Source organism: Mesoplodon mirus (genome assembly GCF_964341445.2).
Source record: "Mesoplodon mirus genome assembly, chromosome: X".
In the NCBI taxonomy this organism is placed as follows: Eukaryota; Metazoa; Chordata; class Mammalia; order Artiodactyla; family Ziphiidae; genus Mesoplodon; species Mesoplodon mirus.
The window spans coordinates 61,448,991-61,470,595 of record NC_138981.1 but is presented as its reverse complement, the minus strand read 5'-3'; the positions used below and the strand labels follow the sequence as shown (position 1 = coordinate 61,470,595).

The following is a 21,605-nucleotide window of genomic DNA, read 5'->3' as shown; positions in this document are numbered from 1 at the left end:
TATATTATAATTAAATATACTTATTATATTATTACTGTATGCATAATACTAATTATAGTACATTGTTATAACTGGTAATCAAAATTTTGGAGTGTTATGATTAGAAAACTAACTACTTAGAAATTATCAAGTCCTAGTAAGGGAAATAGTGATGACTTGAGACTTAAGTTTGTGGCTTTTTTTTTTTCAGGGAAAGAGGGTTGAGTTGTACTAACAATTCCCCTTTACAATTATCCTGAATTGAAGTTCATTTATTCTTTAGGGAAAATGTCCAGATAAATATTTCTGTGGACTCTTGAAGATAAGTCTTGGCTAGTTCAGAAAAAAAATAAAAGTGATGATGCTGGCTTTTCTAGGACACAGGATATATTTTAAATATTCTCATAGCTTTATGATTTTTGAGCTGACTTGCCCATTTTTTTCCAGGCGGAATGTCCTCTAATAGGATAGTTGACTTAGTTTTACATAAGCCTGTTGGAGCTTGGATTTTTTTTTTTAACTTGAAGGAGTCACCAACTGCAACTTTTAGTTCCACTTTTAGCTGCAGTCTTCTCTTCTGTGTACCTATAAAGTAAATGCCATGTAAATAGGAACCCAGGATAAGGTTACTTGTTCTCAAAAGATCATGTACCAACTGCAGTTGCTGAGTAAGTGTTCCTGCATCTAGTGATGTTTATAACAGCTTGTTTCCATTTATTTCTGCAGAGTGTAGTGAAGCTGATGAGGGGACTGCTGCACTGCATGATCAGACAGGTATGGCATTATTAACAGCACCCTCTCCAATAAAACCACATTGTAATATATATATATATATATATGGCTTATATTTTTTTCAGTTTCACAAATAGTACATACTAATTTTAGAAAATCTGTAGAATTGAGGAGGAAAACGTCAGCCATGATCTCACCACCCAGTTACCACTGAAGTATTACCTTCCAGTCTTTTCCCCCTCTACAAATGATTTTTTTATATACTTCATCATTACTGTATATGCAATTACGTATATTGAGTAAAGGATGATACAGGTCTATAAGTTCTCCTCTGAAACCCTTGGGACCAGATAAATTTTATAATTCAGAATTTTTCAGATTTTAAAAGGTAGTGCAGTGCACATACCATATATTATGTTATGCCCTCAGCAAGTCCAGACATCACTCTATCATCAAAAACATTAATCTCTCTATAGGAAAACATGCATTTTTACAATAAGCGGAATAAATAAAAGCTGCAAATAGCCCCAAGTCAGTTTGAATCAGGTGTTGCCACCAAATGAATTTTGGTACAAAACTTAGGGGGAAAATCCTTTTGGAAGTGTTTTAGATTTTAGGGTTGGAGATAAGGGGCAAAGGACTTATATCTTCTAGCATTAATATGCATTTTCCTGATCTTGAGTGAAGTTGAGCATCCTTTCATGTGTGGGTTGAAAATTTGTATTTCCTCTTCTATTAATTGCCTCTTAGGTCCTTTGCCTCTTTTTCTCTTGGGCTGTCTCTTTCTTGCCAGGAGTTCCTGTCCATGATGGATATTTATCCATTGTCACATGTACTACAAATATTTTTTGGCTGTCTCTGGTTTATCTTTTGGGTTTGTTTATGATATTTTTTCCACTCAAAAGTGTTTTACTAAAAGAAAAAGCATTTTACTTTTATCCTAGGAGATCTTTACACATGTTGTGTACTTTGACTCAGAATTGATTTTTGAGCCCAAGATTACATTTTATTAGAAGGAGAAATTGAGGCCCAGATTAATAAAATGACCATCCTGAGGCACACAACAAGTCTAAAGTAAAAAGAAATCAACTCTAGACTTCTGAACTTGATCAGTGATCTCTAGTCTGGTAGGGACTATCTCACAGCCATCATTTTTTTTCCTTCTTTGCTACTTTTTAATTTTTTTGTATTTTAGATATTTGCATTTTCCACCTTACCAAATAGGTTTAAAGTCACTAATTTCTTGAACCATATTTAAAGGTATGATAGTTACTATCATATAGCAGATGCACACATAATCAAATTGAAGTTTCAGGAAATAAATCTTTCATTTGTCCCTTGCACAGTGTTTCATTTCTGACCTTGGTTTCAGCTTTCTTTCACATCTTTTCTTTGTCACTCCATGGATCTCTCCCTAGCTCCTTTCATTACTCCTTCAAAATATATCCTCTTCCCTCAAAATTCCTACCTCTGTTTCAGGAACAAATTAATCTTTTTTAACAACTCAGTTATCTCTTACTAAGCTGTTGTCACCTCTCCACACCTCAGTTTTTATCTACAAAGTGGGAAAACAACCAACTGAAGAGTGAAAGAGAGGTAATGAATAGGAAATAGCTGGTTTTGATGGATATTATTTTCTAATTAAATTGCTTAAATTGAAAAACAGCAAGAGCAGACTTTCCTAATTGTATAAGTATAGGGAAAAAGAGGTAACAATGCATTTTAAATACTCACAATTGCCTGAAGACAAAATGGAATGATATGTATCAGATTACTACCAAAGTATGGCATATGGGTTGATTTTTCTGCATAGCCTTCTTTTACTGTTTTTGTTTTCTTCAGGTGGATAAAGTAGAATCCTTCAAGTATAGTCAGAGTACCAAGGATAGCCTCCATGCCAAGTACAACACCAAAACCTGTGCCACTGTAGTCGGTGATGATCAGTGGGGACACCTGCAGCTGGATGCTACCTCTCTGTACCTGCTCTTCCTAGCACAAATGACTGCCTCAGGTCAGTACAAGGACAGAAGTACTGGGAACCACTGCAGTGTGGAGCACTTGCCCTGGCACACGTGGCTTCTCCAAAGGTGTTGGCCAGCAAACAACATAGCTGTTTACATTACTTAAAGATACACATTGGAAACATAATATTTTGCAAATTTTATACAGAGAAACAACTCACTAAGGTAGTTAGTGTTCTTTTACATTGAGAAACAAGTCTGGAGTACTAAGTAATACATATTTTTAATTGAGAACTGGGAAATCTGGGGTAGATTTTCTTTAGACAGGTATTTTTATCTTTTATTAATCCTCAGATGCTATAACATGGGAAAGAAGGACTATTGCTTACTCCCATACTATGCACTGACAAGCCTATAGTTAGTGTCAACATCACCTACTTTGTACTGCTCTTTATGAATATATTATAAACAAGGCATCTGTTTACAGGCATCTAAATTATATTAAGGGAATTAACTTAGGAATCAGAATTCAGTGTTTTTTATTATTGAATAACACACCCTTTTCAGATGATTTTGTTAATTGCTCTAGATGTTTTACCTGAAAAGGAAATTATGAGAACCAGCGTAATTCCCTTTTATTTCTCCTAAATTGGGGAGGACTATGAATCTGATTACATTCAGTTTATAAATTAAACAGGACTTTGCCAGATCTTCCTGAGTAGATACATATACTTCTCACAATACCACATTTTTGACATTTCAATTTCTTTATCTTTCTATCTGATTACAGAGCTCCTTGGTACTAAAGGCATTCAGGGTCAGAATTACCCCAGAATACTCTTCTCCTTTTCTTGCAGAAATAAATACTTGGTGATAAAGCGTCCCTTTTTTTCTTTCCTCTAGAACAACACACATCCCAGAGGCTGAATAACCTTTTCTTATAATTATAATGTCTACTCACATACTTCTTTCTTTTGGAGGGGAGGTTCCTTCCTGAATAAATATATTCTTTAGGTTTTATTTGTTTAAATAGAATGGCAACTATAACTCCGTTTCTAATATTCTTCTAATACCAACTCTAGAGTGCTTTTCTACAAAGCAGTGTCTAAATATCCCTTGTGGTTTTTCATTTTGAGCCCAGAAGGGAAGGGGAAATATACTAAAGAGGCTTATAAGAGACATATTCATTCAACAAAAGTTTGTTGATTCCTGACTTAACATTTGATTTTCAACCCCATGAGCTGACTTTGATAGGTACTTGGAATAGGGTTGATATTTGATCAGGCCTTTGAGGAATAAATTAGAATAAGTAGAAATTCACAAGTCAGAAAAGGGAAGGGAATAGTGTGACTATAGCACAGAAGTTTGAAAGATGCTGGCCACCAAGGTAAGGCTAGGTATTTTCTATGGTTAGAGTGTAAGATATTCAATAGATCTGGAAAAAATGGCAAAAGATGGAGCTGGAAAGTTGGGACTAACTGTTAAAGGGCTTGTGTACCATGCTAAGTAGTTTGGAGTTTAGTCTATAGTCAGTAGAGAGCCACTCAAGATAAATAATCAAGAAAGTTTCAAATGATTCACTCCAATAGCAGGAGGATAGATTGGATGGGGGAGTTAAAAGTTTAGTAAAATACTTTAGGCAAGAAATGATGCAGAACTTATGTAAGGCAGTTGCCTTGAGGATGAAAAGGATAGCTGTGAGAGATAATTGAGAGGTAGAATGTGAAAGATCTTCATGGAAAATTTAGCAATTCTCTGAACATTTTTGAATTCTTAAAAATTTCAACCTTGGTTAACAGAGGCTTAGACAGAAGCTGATTGCAACTTACAGGATAGTGGCAGAGAAGCTCCACAGACCCTCTCCCCAGTAAAATAGCCATAAATGGTGAAATTTAATTTTATAAAACCGACCATTTAAAGTCACTGGAAATTGTCCTAAGGGCACACAACAAGTGGAAAAACATTTATTCAAGGAAGTCTAAATCTTAACAGTGAGAGAGTATGGCATTTGGGCCACAACCTATTCCCTCCCCTGCCCCAAGGTCACCATGACAGAAGCACTACTTGAAGTGGTTGTAGCCAGGAGTACAAGGCTCCCTGTCCCCCCAGCTCCCAGTCTAGGGCTATGATATCTCCCTGAGAGAGGTGGGTTGCCAGTATTTCTCACCATCCCCAGCTCTGTGTTGCAGAAGTTCTAGTCTAGCCAAGAATAATTAAGAGGTTTGGAACTCCCTTCCTACCCACCCCATTCCCCCTCATGAAGTGGAAGCTTAATCCCAGGCAGAGCAGGCCAAGAATAATAGACCTGGCCCACCTTTCTAGTAGCATGGATGATGGGGCTGGCCATAAGAACAGAAAGCTCCATAGCACCTCCCAAGAGAACTGACTTTATCTGGAACAGAGTGTGGGAAAGTTCGAGCCTAAGGGCACTCAAAAACAATTGAAGATTTTGGTTCTAAGAAATTGAGAGGAGGCTGATAACTCAGTAATAAGAGCAGCAAGCTAACCCATAGACTAGCTAGAAGTCTTAACAGAGAACCAGGGAAAGAGAGAGCTAAAAACAGCCCTCCTAGGGTTAGAACAAATTTCAAAGACTGGCATCAAAGACCACCTGAAATGGGGCCTGAATTTAATTGAATGAGATTGTGGAGCAATTTATGCCTTGGGGCATTGTACAATATAATAGAACAATCAGCTGGCAATTAGTGGAGATTAACATCTGGGAAAGATACCAACAGAGGTAGATATTTAATGGATCACAAAAAGAGACAGTCGCTAAAGCTAAAACCACTGTCTTCCTGGGGTGACAGTGTACATGTCCAAAGCAGCACCCTCTGAAGAACAACTTCAGAGGCTGCATACTATGGGGAAAATAAATTTCACTGAAATAATCCAAGTCACTAAACAAATAAACAGGTAAACAAAAAACAAGTCCCATAGGGGAGGGTATCAATATCTATAGATTCCTACAACATATTATCTATAATATCCAGTTTTCAGCAAAAATTTATGAGGCGTGCAAAGAAACAGGAAAGCCTGAGCCAACACAAGAAAAAAAGCAGGTAACAGAAGCTGCCTTTGAGAGGAAGCATATGTTGAACTTAGGAAACAAAGACTTCAAATCAGTTACTATAAAAGTGTCCAGAAAGCTAAAGGACACCATGCTTAAAGAAGTAAAGGAATATATGATGATTGTATTTCGTCAAATAGAGAATATCACTAAAGAGATAAAAATGAAGCAAATGGAAAGTTGAAAATGAAAGATTCACTAGGGAGACTCATAGATTTGAGCTGGCAGAGGGGAAGGTCAGCATACTTGAAGATAGATCAACAGAGATTATGCAGTCTGAAGAACAAGAAAAAATAATAAAGAAAAATGAATAAAACCCCAGAGAAATGTAGGACACCAACCTGTGTAATAAGAGTACTAGAGGAGAGTAAGGAGCAGAAAATATTTTTAAAGAAATAATGGCTAAAAACATCCCAAATTTGATGAAAAACATTAATCTACATATCTTAGAAGCTCAAAGATCGCCAGGTAGGATAAACAGAGATTCATATCCAGAAACATCATAGTAAAAATGTTAAAAGCCAAAAACAAACATCTTGAAAGCACTATGAGAAAAATGACTTGTTATGTATAAGGGAACCCAAATAAGATTATCAACTGACTTCTCATCACAAAAAAGTTGAGGCCAGAAGGCAGTGGAATGATCCAAGAATCTTATATCCAGCAAAACTCTCTCTCAAAAACGATGTGAGATGAAGACATTCCCAGATAAACAAACAGTGAGAGAATTTGTTGCTAATAGACCTACCTTACAAGAAATACTAAAAGAAGTTCTTTATACTAAAATCAGAGGACCGCAGACAGTAATTGGAATCCACACACACAAAAGAGACCACTGGTAAAAATAATTATAAAATATGATATAATTGCATATTTCTTCTTTCTTAACTGACCTAAAAATCAATTGTATAAAACAATATACTTGTATTGTTGGGCTTATAGCATATAAAAATGTAAATATATTTGATAATATCAGAACTAAGGATGTCGGTGGGAGCAAAGCTATATTGAATTAAGGAAATGATACCAAATGGTAACTCAAATCCACAGGAACAAATGAAGAGAATCAGAAATGTTAAATTAGAAAGACATCCTGTGTTCATGGATCAGAAGACTTACTGTTAAGATAGCAACATTCCCCAAACTGATCTATAGATTCAATGCAATTTCTGTGAAAATCCCAGCTGTCTTCTTTGCAGAAATTGACAAGCTGTTCCTAAAATGTATATGAAAATCCAAAGGACCCAGAATGGCCAAAACAACTTAGAAAAAGAACAAAGTTGGAGGACTCACACTTTCTGATTTCAAAACTTACTTCCAAATACTGTGATGCTGGCATAAGGATAGACATATAGAATAACAGAATAGAACTGAGAGTCAAGAAATAAACCGTCACATTATGGTTAGTTGATTTTTGGCAAGGGTGCCAAGATAATTCAATGGGGAAAGAATGGTCTTCTCAACAAATGATTCTGGGAAAACCAGATATCCACATGCAAAAGAATGAAATCGGACTTCTTCCTCCAACATAGACAAAAACTAACTCAAAATGAATCATAGTCTTAAATGTAAGAAGGAAAACTGTAAAAAGATCTTAATCCTCTAAGTCTTCTATAACTGAATGTTGCAGAATGGGTGGCTTAAACAGCAGAAATTTATTTTGTCAAAGTTCTGGAGGGTAGAAGTCCAAGATCAAGGTGTCAACAGGGCTGGTTTCAGATGAACCCTCTCGCCTATCTTCATATGGCCTTTTCTCTGTGTGTGTGCATTCCTGATGTCTCTTGTAATAAGGATACCATTCCCTATTGTATAAGGGCCCCACCTTTATGACCTCATTTAAACTGAATTGCCTCCTTAAAGGCCTTATCTCCAAATACAGTCACATTGGGGGTTAGGGCTTCAACATGTGAATTTTGGGGGAACAAATTCGAGTTTATAACAAACACTTAGAGGAAAATATAGGAGTAAACCTTCCTGACGTTGGGTTAGACATGACCCCAAAAGCATAGCAACTAAAGAAAAAATAAATTGGAATTTATCAACTTAAGATAAACTTTTGTTTATCAACTTTTGTGCTTCAAAGGACCCCTGTAAGAAAGTTAAAAAAACAACCCACAATATGATAGAAAATATTTGCAAATCATATATCTGATAAGAAACTTGTATCTAGAGTATATAAAGAACTCTCACAACTCAATAATAAAAAGATAACCTAATTTGAAATGGGCCAAGAATATGAATTGACATTTCTCCAAAGATAATCATGTGGCCAATAAGTACATGAAAAAATGCTAAACATCATAAGTCACTAGGGAAATGCAGATGCAAACCATAATGAGATACCATGTCACACCCTCTGGGATGGCTATAATCCAAAAAACAGAAAATAACAAGTGTTTCTGAGGATATGGAGAAATTGGAAGCTTCATACACTGCTGATGGGAATCTAAAATAGTACAGCCACTTTGTAAAACAGTCTGGCAGTTCTCACAAGGTTAAACAGAGTTACCATATGATCTAGCAGTTTCACTCTTAGGTATATACTCAAGAGAAATGAAAACATGTTCACTCAAAAGCTTGTGCACATACATGAATGTTCATAGCAGCATTGTTTATAATAGCCAAAGAAAATGGAAGCAACCTAAATGTCCATCAACTAACTACTCATCGGATAAATAAAATGTGATATATCTGTACAATGTAATATTTTTTAGCAATAAAAAGAAATGAAGTACTGATATGTGCTACAACATGGATGAACCTTGAAAACATTATGCTAAGTGAAAGAACCTAGACATATGTCACATATTGTATGATTGCATTTATATGAATATCTATTAAGGCAAATCTATAGAGACATAAAGAAGATTAGTAATTGCTCGGCAGGAGGTAGGGTAGGGGAACGATGGGACAAGCGTTGAAGGGAAATGGGGAGTGATGCTACAGATACAGGGTTTCTTTGGGGAGTGATGAAAATGTTCTAAAATTGACTGTGGTGATGGTTGCAGAACTCTGCATACCCTAAAAACCATTGAATTATATACTTGAAATGGGTGAATTGCATGGTATGTGAATTATATCTCAATATTGTTTTTAAAAATAAGGGAGAGAAAGGCTCAATTTTAGGTGAGTTCAAGTCAGTCTGTGGAGTAGAACACTGAGTCAGCCTCATTTCTCGAGCCCTGCATATTTTAGTGTGCTTTATACAGCACTGCCATCTTTAGCCTTACCCAAGCCCTACTTCACTTAAGCTGTGTGTCTCACCTCCGCATCCTCTGTTCTACAAGCAACACCTTGGCTCCATAGAAGGGACAGGAACCAGAGGTCCTACATGTATGGCTTTGCTTCAAGAGACAGGTCCCTCTCCTGTGGTTAACAGGATTGTTTAAGATCATTCAATAAATAATCATTGAACATCTACTATTCAATATTGTTTAATACCATTCACATTAGTATGTGAGATACTTTTAGGAGCTATGTGAGATACTTCTGGGGACTTACAAATGTAAATAAGATTCCTTCAAATTCAGGTAAAGATTTACCTATGGTACAAGTAAAACATAAGTTCATAAGAGCAAGAAAAATAAAATTCTGTGAAGCACCGAAGAGGGGAATCAATGAGAGAGCATCATAAGAGGAGATAGCATTTGAGCTGGGCCTTGAAAGAACAGTTAGGATTTCAAGATGTGGAGAAAGCCATGTAAACAGAATATCATGAGCAAAGGGACAAATGGTAGACGTGTGGCATTTATATGGTATAGTGACTAGTTAGCTGTGACACAAGCCTAAGAGATGGACAAAACCAGTTTCATACCTACTGCCTTCTCTCAATCTCTGTTCAAGCACCTTGGCACACAAAGGTGACAAGATAAAGCCAGGAAGCTGATGTCCAATATTACTACCTCTCTTTTCTTTTTTCCTCTCTATCCAAGAAATTAAGGTAGGTCTTTACTGCTACAAGAAAGACCCTTTGCTGCTGATGCTGCCCTGTGCTGTGGTTGCTGTTTTGACAGAGGCACGGATCAGGAGGAGTTTGCAATCTGATGATCTGAATCATATAGTCCTTTTTAATTTTAAAGTTAGAGTTCTGTGATTTAAAATATTTGTCAATAGATCAAAGATTTAAATGCAAAAAAAGAAATGGAAAGTACTAGAAACATTCATGGGATAAAGCTTTTTAATAAAAGCTTCTGAGAAGAAAAATATACTGTAAACAAAATCAACGTTCAAACAAACTAGGAAAAATACTTGTAACACATATGATGGGCAAAAGTCTAATTTCCTTAATATTTATTAATATATTAGTAACAGAAGGACCAGCAATTCAATAGAAATTGGTGAAGGACATGAAAAAACAAACAGTTCATAGGAAAATAAATAGAGTTGGCTTATAAACATAAGAAAAGACAACCTTACTCAAAATAAAAAAGCTACAAATTAAAGTGCAAGGAAATTCTATTTCTCATCCATTAGAATGGTAAAGATCAGAAACTTTTATTAAAGCCTGTGTTTACAAAATGTGTTGGAAAAAGGCAGGCAGCGCTAGTTGGTATGTAAACTGTGGAACTTTGCAGAATAACTTGGTGATGATCATCAACATTTAATTGTACATGTGGTGAAGTATTTAGAGAGAAGTGTACCCATATTTGCAGCTTACTTTGAAATGTATCAAAAAATAAGGTGGACTGTTGCATGGATATATATGTGATTAAAAAGTACAGTAAAATGTTAATGGTTGAGTCCAGATGGTGTGTTAAATCTACATGTGCCATGTAAAATTCGTTCATTTTTTGTCTGGAAATATTCAAAATAAAATGTTGGGGAAAATGCATAAATCTGTGACTCAGCAGTTAAGAATTTACCTTGATATACTGGTGCATGTGCACAAAGATGTAAATACACAGATATTCATTGCAGCATTGATTGTAGTGATAAAAGATTAGATACAACCTAAATGTCTTTCAATAGGGAACAGGTTACATGAGTAACCATTCAGTGGAATGCTATGTAGCCATTAAAAAAATGAGGCAGATATATTTAAAATTGTCTCCAAGTTATATGTGAAAAAGGCAAGGTGCAGCATAGTATACTACTCTTTGCATAATTTTTGTATACGCATAATGTCTCTCTGAAAGGATACAGAGGAAACTGGTAAGACTGGTTTCTCCCGGAGAGGAGATTTGGCAGGGTGGGAGTGATGTGATTCTGGGTGGGGGAAAAACTTTCACTGTGTAATTGTTGGTATTTCCCTCGATGGCAAGGGAGGGGAAAGGAGTGAGTTTTTAAACAAAAATGGATCATATTGTACATATTTGGAAGCAGTATAGCATCTTGGTTGGGAACTCAGTCTCTGAAGTGAAACAGAAGTTGATAGTCAATTGAGTCCTGGTTCCACTATTTATTAGTTACATGACTTGAGGCAAATATTTAACTTCTCTAAGCCTCAGGCAGAAAATAGAGGTACCCACCTCTTAGGATTGTTTTGAAAATTGAATGTATGATTCATGCAAAACATTTTATTTATAAGCCCTATCTTTATATAGCTTATATTTAGAATAATTATCATTTTTACTCCCCCAAATATGGTTTTGAGTTCTTAAAATCATAATCTTTATCTACTTCTTAGTATTTAGACTCCCTCCAAGTCTTTTTTGAAATATTTGTCTTTCTTTTTCCAGATGCCTAGGTTTGTACATTTAAACACAGCACAAATTAGTTACCTGTAGAATTAGGAGTCTGATACTTTCCATTAAAGCCTACAAATAACAATTAAAATTCTTTCATGTTAAAATATGGTGGTATCTTACTTAGTTGAAGAGTAACCTAGGACTGATTTGTGGTGTTATTTTTATGTTTTAGGAATCAAAGTGTCTCCCATTATTCCTAAGCAGGAGTAGGATTATTTGGTAGTAGGGGGGTCAGTTAGTCACTGTGGCTGCCTGTAAAGCCTGTAGTGATAATTGACTAGCTCTATATCTTTATTCTCTTTTTCCTCAGGACTTCATATCATCCACAGCCTAGATGAAGTTAACTTCATACAGAACCTTGTGTTTTATATCGAAGCTGCATATAAAACTGCTGTAAGTACTCATTTTGGAGTGAATTTTAAACATGTGATGCTCTTAAAATACTGAACAACCTAATCCTTCTCTTAATGCTGCCCCTCATAGTGAACCAATCTATAACGCTTCTGGCAGAAATTGCCTTCAGCCTCTTTACTAAGCTCTGTCGTCCTCTGTCTGCCCTTTTCCCCAAGGGATTTACAGAGGCAGGAGGGTCAAGGTGCAATGCTTTCATTCGTTTCAAACTCTGTAATACTTCATGGTATGTATTGGGCAATCTGGGGCTAAATTGTGGTCTTATTTTAATGTTTGTGGTTAAATGGGAGCAAGATGGCTAAGGAGTATTATGGGTCAGTTAGCTACTTAGAAATAAAATTTAGTCATGTATTTAATATCATCTGTAGACATTGATTCAGTGCTTACTATACAAAAATAGTTACTCCTTCTTATGACTACATATGAGGTAGGTTTTTATTGTCATAATATATTTAACATCTCTCTCAGGGTTTGCTGTTCTTCATTGCATGATGTTCATTGTATTGAAAATGGCTGTGTCATAAGTAGTCCAGTTTTTTTTTTAGCTGTTTAATTGTTTTAGTTTGGTTAGTTGTTTTTTAGTTGTTACAGGTGTGAGGATAAATCTGCAACCTGTCACTCCATATTTACCAGAAGGATAATTCTAACATAGACATATCTGATGCAGACAGACATTATTTGTTGATGGATTGCTTTGTTTTCTGATACCATAGGCCTGCTGTGATCCAGGGTAAAAGCCAGTGTTCTCTGGCCTCTCTGTTGCAGCCAAGGGTTGCAGCAGTAGAATTAATGATATTTATGCCTTCTCATACTCTAATCTTTGCTGCACAAACTAGGGTAGAGCTGGATTTAGGGGCATATGAGAGTCACCATGGGATAAATATGGCTTACCTTTCTGAAGCTCCATCTTTTGACTCAAAGATTTGATATTAAAAGTAATTTAAGGTAAATACCAAAATAAATATAGGTGTGTGTGCATGTGTGTGCACACACATGCGTGTGTGCGCATGGGTATTTCCAAGTTCTGTGCAATGAGAGGGCCTAGAAGCCTGACACCACAGTGACAATGAGGACCAGCATCCAAGTCTTGAATGTAACTATCATTCTCTAATAAAAGAAACCAGGATTCCTTGTAGAAGTGGTTGATTCCAGAGCTGGGGCAGGGAAAATACAAGATGAGACTGTATTTGGGTATCTTATAGTGACAAAAAGTGAGGAAGTGTTCAAAAAAATGGAGGATGTCAAAAGGGCACAGGAGCCAACCTAGAAGAACTCCCAGTGGCTAGAGCTGGAAAAATTTGAGCAAAATAAATAATGATAACATTTTTTACAACCCAGAGAATAACCTAAATATCTATAAGTTCATACTGATGTAAGTAAATAGCTGAGTAAATAAATGAGGGAGAAAGGATAACTCTTCCTTAGAGAAGAATTGCAGTTAATGAGTATAGAGGTAATGAAGGAACTAGAAAATCACCATTGAAATCACCACTGTAATAATTGTTGCAGGCACAATTCACTGATGGATGCTAAATTAGTGGGTGGATGTTTGAGGAGAAACAAGATATTTGGACAATCATAAAGTATCTCTCTGAAGATAATTATTAATTACAGGCACACCTCATTTCACTGTGCTTCCTTCACTCTATTGCACTTCACAGTTAATTGTGTTTTTTTACAAATTGAAGGTTTGTGACAACCTTATGTCAAGCAAGTCTATTGGTGCAATTTTTCCAATAGCATTTGCTCATTTCATGTTTCTGTGTCACATTCTGGTAATTCTTGCAATGTGTCAAACCCTCTGCCAGCAAAGAGATTATGACTTGCTGAAGTCTCAGATAATGGTTAGCATTTTTTAGCAACAAGGTATTTTTAAATTAAGGTATGTGCATTGTTTTTTAGACATAATACTGTTGCACACTTAATAGACTATAGTATAGTGTAAACATAACTTTTATATGCACTGGGAAAGCAAAAAAATCATGTGACTTGCTTTATTACAATATTCACTTTATTGCTGTGGTCTGGAACTGAATCCACAATATCTCTGAGGTATGCTTGTAATTAGTATAGTAATACAATAGTATAATAGAAAAATAGTAACAGTAGAATGGAGAAACTCTGCAGACACCACCTTAACCAAGTCATTAAGGTTAACATCACCAGTAATGACATCAACATCCTATACCTCTGATACGATGTGCTAAGAAGGAGCATAATGTTTGTGGTATTCTAGTGTTCTTGCCAAAAATGCATAACCTCAATCTAATCAAGAGAAGACATCAAGCAAACCCAAACTGAGGGAAATCTATAAAATATATGACCACTAATCTTCAGGAAGTGTCAAGGTCATGAAAGACAAGGCTTGAGAAACTGTAACTGATTGGAAGAGACTTAAAGAAGCATGACAAATGCAGCATGGTATTCTGGATTGGATCCTGGAATACATAGAAAGGCTATTAGTGGTGGGACTTCCATGGCAGTCAAGTGGTTAAGACCTCACCTTCCAATGCAGGGGGTGCGGGTTTGATCCCTGGTCGGGGAGCTAAGATCCCACATGCCTTGCGGCCAAAAAAACAAAACATAAAACAGAAGCAATATTGTAACAAATTCAATAAAGACTTTAAAAATGGTCCACATCAAAAAAAATCTTTAAAAAAAGGCTATTAGTGGGGAAAAAACGGTGAAATCCTAGTAAAGTCCATAATTTGGTTACTAGTATTTTACTAATGTAAATTTCTTCACTTTGACAATTTTACTATGGTTATGTCAGGTATTAACAGTAGGGGAAGCTGAGTGAAAGGTGTATGGGAACTCACTACTATTTTTGCAACTTCTCTGTAAATCTAAAGTTATTTGGAAATGAAAAGTTTTTAAAAAGTAATTTTAAATGTTATCTTTGTATTATCGAGGGGCCGTATAGAACTATGGTTAAGAATGTAGGCTTTGGAGCACTTGGACTCTAATCCTAGCTCTGTTATTCATTAGCTATGGGACCTTGGGTGAGTCACTTGACCTCTCTTTGCACCTCAGTTTCATCATCTATAAAATGTAAAGATTAAGGAAGATACTATAACAGTGTAAAGTGCATAGGTAAGTGCATGGTACATTGTCAGTGCCAATAGAGAGTAAAATTAGACTGGATGTTTAAGATAAAATATTTGGATGATGTTTAGGCTCTGTCTCCTAGACCCCCTAGGTGTCTGCTTTGATGAAAAATTTTGAGAAGCACCTCTTTAGATGAACTAAGTTACAGTTCTTAGCCCTGATCAACTGTCAAGATATCTTCTAACTTCTTGGAGGCCCCAACAGAATTTAAAGCTACTGGGAAAATAGCTACAGGGGGAACCCAACTCATTGGCCTCTCCTTAATAAGCATTGTGGGCAAACATATGTATGGCGAGTTAGCTAATACTTGTGCCTTTTATTCAAGGTTTGTATATCTAGTAAGTGTTTAGTAGTGATGATTTGATAATGGTGTGTTGGTTATTTTATGCCAGGACTTCGGGATATGGGAACGTGGAGATAAGACCAATCAAGGAATCTCAGAATTGAATGCCAGTTCAGTTGGAATGGCAAAGGTAATTTTCCTAGCTTTGTTTTTTTTTTCCCAGAAAGTTATCTTTAATGTATTTGCTAAATAAATAACATTTACACACACGACAAAACCATCACAGGCTCCTGTAGGAATCCAAAGTGTAAAAATCCAAGGTAAATGTACAGAGGTGCATCAACTATTTCAGTCTAAAATCAAGCATCTGTATATAAGCAATCACTTTGATTAAACTCTTCCAAGCTTAATTACTCCCTTTTAAAACATTTTAAATTCTATATTGGACAAAACAGATATAAATGTACTTGTGCAAATTAACTTTAAAAAACATAGTATGGCTTTAAAGTCACAGTTACTTCTGCAGCATCATACTATATGAGCACACTTGAGTCGTCATTCTGCATTAGCCATTATTCCTAGTTCAAGTGAACACACTGTCACATCTATAGACCATATATGTCTAATTACTCTGCACCCAAAAGGAATAAAGGATTAAGATGCTATTGAAACAAATTAATTTCTAGGGACTTTGATAAAGACAATAAACATTAATGGAATTTGGGAAATAAGATTTGCAGGGCTTATCTCTCTCTCTGTGTGTGTTAGACATTTCTTAGAGAAACCTCATCTGACTTAGGAGTAACAGGAAATAGGCACAACTCACTCCATTCTTCCTATCTCATGTTAAAAAATAAAATTCATGCAATTTTCAAAAATTAATTTCTTATAAACCCAGTCAACAATTTCTTTAAAAAAGTAAACTGCTTTGAGAGATGACAATAAAATTAAGGAGTTTAAATATTGCCATAATTAAGAAAAACAAAGTCATCATTTATACAAGCTTAAGAATTCAAGTTGCTTGTGCAACAGAATTAAAATTGATCACATACCAATCATTCTGAGCTACAAACTAACACGTAGATTACCTTGCAAGTCATATCACCAATTGCTAATTTTATTTACATTAATGACAAGTAGTATAACATTTACCAATTACAAGTCTACAGGTTTATTTGTTGGTAGTAGTTGAGCTTTTCCAATAGGATTTTTTGGAGAATCTTTATACCAGACCCTCTCTTTTTCTGATGGTCTTCTAAGGACCCTGTTATTTATGCCACAAGAACTACATCTTTCTCACAAATGAAGAGGCACCCAAACTCTGGAAATGCTTCTCTTGGGTCCACCAGAGTTTGTAAGCAGGAAGTGATATCTAATGGCCAAGTTAAGGTTCCCTTGGATGATCTGACAAATCATGATATAGTAAAATCTGTTGTAAGTAATGATATGGGCTTTTCCCTTGCTTTGTTTTTACCAAGTGTGGGATAAGGAAGTCTGGTACACCTTTGCCATAGATAAAGCCTTAACATGAATGTGGACCATCATCAAATTAATTGGTCTTTTAAACCATAGGCAGTATTCAGAGTCTCCAATCTAACTATGGACATGTAGGTGAAGACTTCTTTCATAAGCTCCAGATCTGTATGTACAACTGCTTTTGTAGCATATCTCTATTTACATATCACATAAAGACCTTAGAAAACATATCTTAAACTAAACTCATCATCTCTATCACTACAAAAGCAAACAAAAGGAGGCTTTTTTTTCCTTCCATACACCAGTTGACAAAGCTTGATATCAGGGAACCATCTCTCAATCCTCCACCCCCCTCACTCTCCTGCATCCCCTATATTGTTATCTTCATCATCATTATTGTGTTCCACTTGGCTTCATCTCTTCCTTCCCACTGCTACTGCCTTAATTTCAGCTTTTATCTATGGAAACAGCAAGAAGGCATAAAATAGGATAGTAGGAATAGGATCAAACATATCCATTATAATGATAAATACACATGGCTTGATTTGTTTCCCCTACCTAAAGGCAAAGACACAGATTGATTTAAAAAACGAAGAAAGGAAATCCAGTCTATACCTATACCACCTCTAAGAGCTCTAAGACGACAAATTGCTACAGAAAGATTAAAAACAGAAGGATGGACAAAGTGTGGCCAAAAAAGCAAAAAAGAGTACGGGTGACTATGTAAATTCAAATGAAGTAGAATTCAAAGCAAAAAGTATTACATGGAACAAGGAGGACAAAGAGGGTCCAGATAGAAGGCACAGCCTACAATGAGAAAGTCTGGCCTGGAATGTAGTTTCAATGAATACAGAGCAAAATGTATTAGAAATACAAGGCAAAATAGAAACAGTTATAAAGGGACAATTTAACAAAGCCACTGCTAGGCTATGACAGATAAAATAAACCAAAAATAAGTTCATAGAAAATTTAAACTATATAATTAATGTGGTTGAATTAATTTATATAGAACTTTGTCCCTACAAAATATTTATTCCTTAGGTAACCTTTTTCTTTTTTATGTATTTTTAATTACCAAAGTGATACAGATATTGAGCTTATTTTTAAAAACTAAACCCTACTCTATTTACCTCTATGTAACCTGATTTTTTAAATTCAACAATCTCACATTTTACCGAACAACATAACCAAACATCCTCTTTCATACAGGTAATCTAATTCATTCTTTTCAATATTTAATAATTACTTTGTTGATGATAATACTTTAGTGCAGATCCTTGTACATATATCCTGGTGAACTTGCACAAATAGTTTTGTAGGATAGATTCCTAAAAGTGAAACCATTGGGTTAAGGGATATACACTTTATTTATTTTTTAATGTATTTATTTATTTTTGGCTGCATTAGGTCTTTGTTGCTGTGCATGGCCTTCCTCTAGTTGCGGCAAGCGGGGGCTACTCTTCGTTGTGGTGTGCGGGCTTCTCCCTGCGGCAGCTTCTTTTGCTGCGGAGCACCGGCTCCAGGTGCGCAGGCTTTAGTAGTTGTGACGTGTGGGCTCAGTAGTTGTGGCACACGGGCTCGAGAGCACAGGCTCAGTAGTTGTGGAGCACGGGCTCAGTTGCTCTGCGGCATGTGGGATCCTCCCGGACCAGGGATCGAACCCGAGTCCCCTGCATTGGCAGACAGACTCCTATCCACTGCGCCACCAGCGAAGTCCCTGCTTTCTCTTTCTATTTACACACACACATTATTGTTTTTGAATCAGTTGAGAGTAAATTACAGACATGATGCCTTATGTCTCCTAAATACTTCAGAGTGAATTTCCTCAAAGACTGTCCCATAACCATGGTACAATCATCAAAATCAGGAAATGAACACTGGCATTATACTACAACTTAATCCAAAGACCCCATTCAAATTTCTTTAATTGTCCCAATAATATCTTTTATAGCAAAACACAAAAACAAAAACAAACAAAAAAACCCTTATGATCCAGGATCTAATCCAGGATAACATGTTACATTTAGTTGTAATGTCTCTTTGGGCTTCTTTAACCTGATAATACTTTAGACTTCACTCACCTTTTATGACCTTGGCATTTTTAAAGATTGTTTTATAAAATGTCCTTCAATTTGATTTTGTGTGATATTTCCTCATGATTTGTTTCAAGCTATGCATTTTTGGGAAGAGTACCACAGAGGTAAGATGTGTCCTCAGTACATAATCAGGAAGTACAAGATGGGGATTTGTCCCATTACTCTTCATGTTAAGTTTGATGGCTTCATTAAGGTGGTATCTGCCATATTTCTCTGCTGTAAATTTGCTATTTTTCCCCCTCGTAGTTGATAAGTATTTTGTGCCTGGATGATATCTGCTTAACCCATTAGGTCTCAGTTTAGACATTTCTCCAGGGAAGCTTTCCAGAACTACCTGCTATCCCAAAGACTAAGTCAGTTCTGCCTCACAATTGAGGAACTACAAATAACTAATAAATACTTGAAAGAATATTCAACCTTATTAGCAAATTAATACAACAGAATCACCATTTTTCTATCAAATTAGGGAAAATTTCTAAAATAATACCTGGTTTGCATTAAAGAAGGTTGTATCATACACTGCTGATGATAGTTATATTGGTACAACTTGCATGAAAGGGAATTTAGCATTATGTCCTAAAAATTGTTTATATCCTGTACTTCAGGGAATTAATGCTTAGAAAATAACTCATTCTACTCTGTTTTTATGAGTTTGACTTTTTTAGGTTCCACATATAAGTTATATAATACAATATTTGTCTTCCTCTACCTGCTTATCTCACTTAGCATAATGCCCCCAAGGTACATCCATATTGTCGCAAATGGTAGGTTTTCCTTCTTTCTTTTTTTTTTCTTTTTGAATTTTATTTACTTTTTTATATAGCAGGTTCTTATTAGTTATCCATTTTATACATATTAGTGTATATATGTCAATCCCAATCTCCCAATTCATCACACCACCACCACCCCCCACCACCACTTTCCCACCTTGGTGTTCATACTTTTCTTCTCTACATCTGTGTCTCTACTTCTGCCCTGCAAACCGGTTCATCTGTACCATTTTTCTAGGTTCCACATATATGCGTTAATAAACAAAAAAAAAATTGTTTTTCTCTTTCTGATTTACTGCACTCTGAGTGACAGTCTCTAGATCCATCCACATATCTACAAATGACCCAATTTCATTCCTTTTTATGGCTGAGTAATATTCATTGTATATATGTACCACTTCTTCTTTATCCATTCATCTGTCGATGGGCATTTAGGTTGCTTCCATGACCTAACTATTGTAAATAGTGCTGCAATGAACATTGGGGTGCATACGTCTTTTTGAATTATGGTTTCTCTGGGTATGTGCCCAGTAGTGGGATTGCTGGATCATATGGTAATTCTATTTTTAGTTTTTTAAGGAACCTCCATACTGTTCTCCATAGTGGCTGTATCAATTTACATTCCCACCAACAGTGCAAGAGGGTTCCCGTTTCACCACACCCTCTCCAGCATTTGTTGTTTGCAGATTTGCTGATGATGCCCATTCTAACTGGTGTGAGGTGATACCTCATTGTATTTTTGATTTGCATTCCTCTAATAATTAGTGATGTTGAGCAGCTTTTCATGTGCTTCTTGGCCATCTGTATATCTTCTTTGGAGAAATGTCTATTTAGGTCTTCTGCCCATTTTTGGATTGGGTTGTTTGTTTCTGTAATATTGAGCTGCATGAGCTGTTTATATATTTTGGAGATTAATCCTTTGTTCGTTGATTCATTTGCAAATATTTTCTCCCATTTTGAGGGTTGTCTTTTAGTCTTGTTTGTAGTTTCCTTTGCTTTGCAAAAGCTTTCAAGTTTCATTAGGTCCCATTTGTTTATTTTTGTTTTTATTTCCATTACTGTAGGAGGTGGATCAAAAAAGATCTTGCTGTGATTTATGTCAAAGAGTGTTCTTCCTACTCTTTCCTCTAAGAGTTTTATAGTGTCTGCTCTTACATTTAAGTCTAAAACATTTCCTTTTTTTCACACACACACACACACACACACACACACACACACTGTATTTTATTTTTACAAGAGATAAATAGACTGACACCAAGCATTTTAAATGGATGACCACAACAAAACCAACAATGATTGCAATTACCAAACACGAAACACACTCATGCTATGTCATAATATTGACATTCAGTCCAGTAATCCTCCACTGTAACAGCTCCTTTACTTTTCAGTGAAAATTGATTTGTATATTTTTTGCCTCTGAGTCCTTGTGGGATTTTTTTTTATTCAAACAGAAAGTCACAAAAATTATAAAAATTATAATCATCCTCATCAGTTCCCATCCCTCAGTCCCATGTAATTAATTTTTTTTCATCTTGATCTTTTGTTAGCACATTTATGAATTCATCAGTTTTCCATTAGTGTTCTGAAAATGTTTTTTCATTCAGTTCAGCAGTATAGTCAGTTACCAGAAACCTGTACTTGTCAGAGTCTTTTCCATGAATTCCTTGAAGATGAAACTCTTTTATAGGAACATTTTTGCAAAAGCATCAGAGTACACCCAGAACTCTCTGTAAATGACAAAAGACTTAAAAATGACCATGGTTAAAGATTTGATGAAAGTTCATAATAATGCAATTGCCAAGGAAATTTAGTTATTTCTGAGATATATACTTTAAAGTAATAACTAGAATTATGATTTATAACATTATACCAGAACATATAAGATTTTTAGAAATTTCATATAATGTCTGAAAAATTTATATTAACATATTTCTATACAAATAACCCAAAGAAAGTTTAGTATTAGTTGTTTTTTCTGCTTGTTTGTTTGTTTTTTTTATACTGCAGGTTCTCATTAGTCATCAGTTTT

The 21,605-nt window shown here is 35.6% G+C and overlaps 1 protein-coding gene across 3 annotated transcripts in view; it reads left to right on the top strand.

Annotated features, from left to right (window-relative positions):
• The window catches only part of PHKA1 (phosphorylase kinase regulatory subunit alpha 1), a 131,896-nt gene that overhangs the window by 7,267 nt on the left and 103,024 nt on the right, over positions 1–21,605 (top strand). For 2 of the 3 annotated variants that reach the window (XM_082609489.1, XM_082609488.1), the window contains exons 3-6: positions 706–753; positions 2,554–2,722; positions 11,740–11,822; positions 15,341–15,421. In XM_082609489.1, coding sequence (XP_082465615.1) covers positions 706–753; positions 2,554–2,722; positions 11,740–11,822; positions 15,341–15,421 — 381 coding nt within the window. The remainder of the gene's footprint in view (positions 1–705; positions 754–2,553; positions 2,723–11,739; positions 11,823–15,340; positions 15,422–21,605) is intronic. The other variant, XM_082609490.1, reaches the window with a different exon arrangement.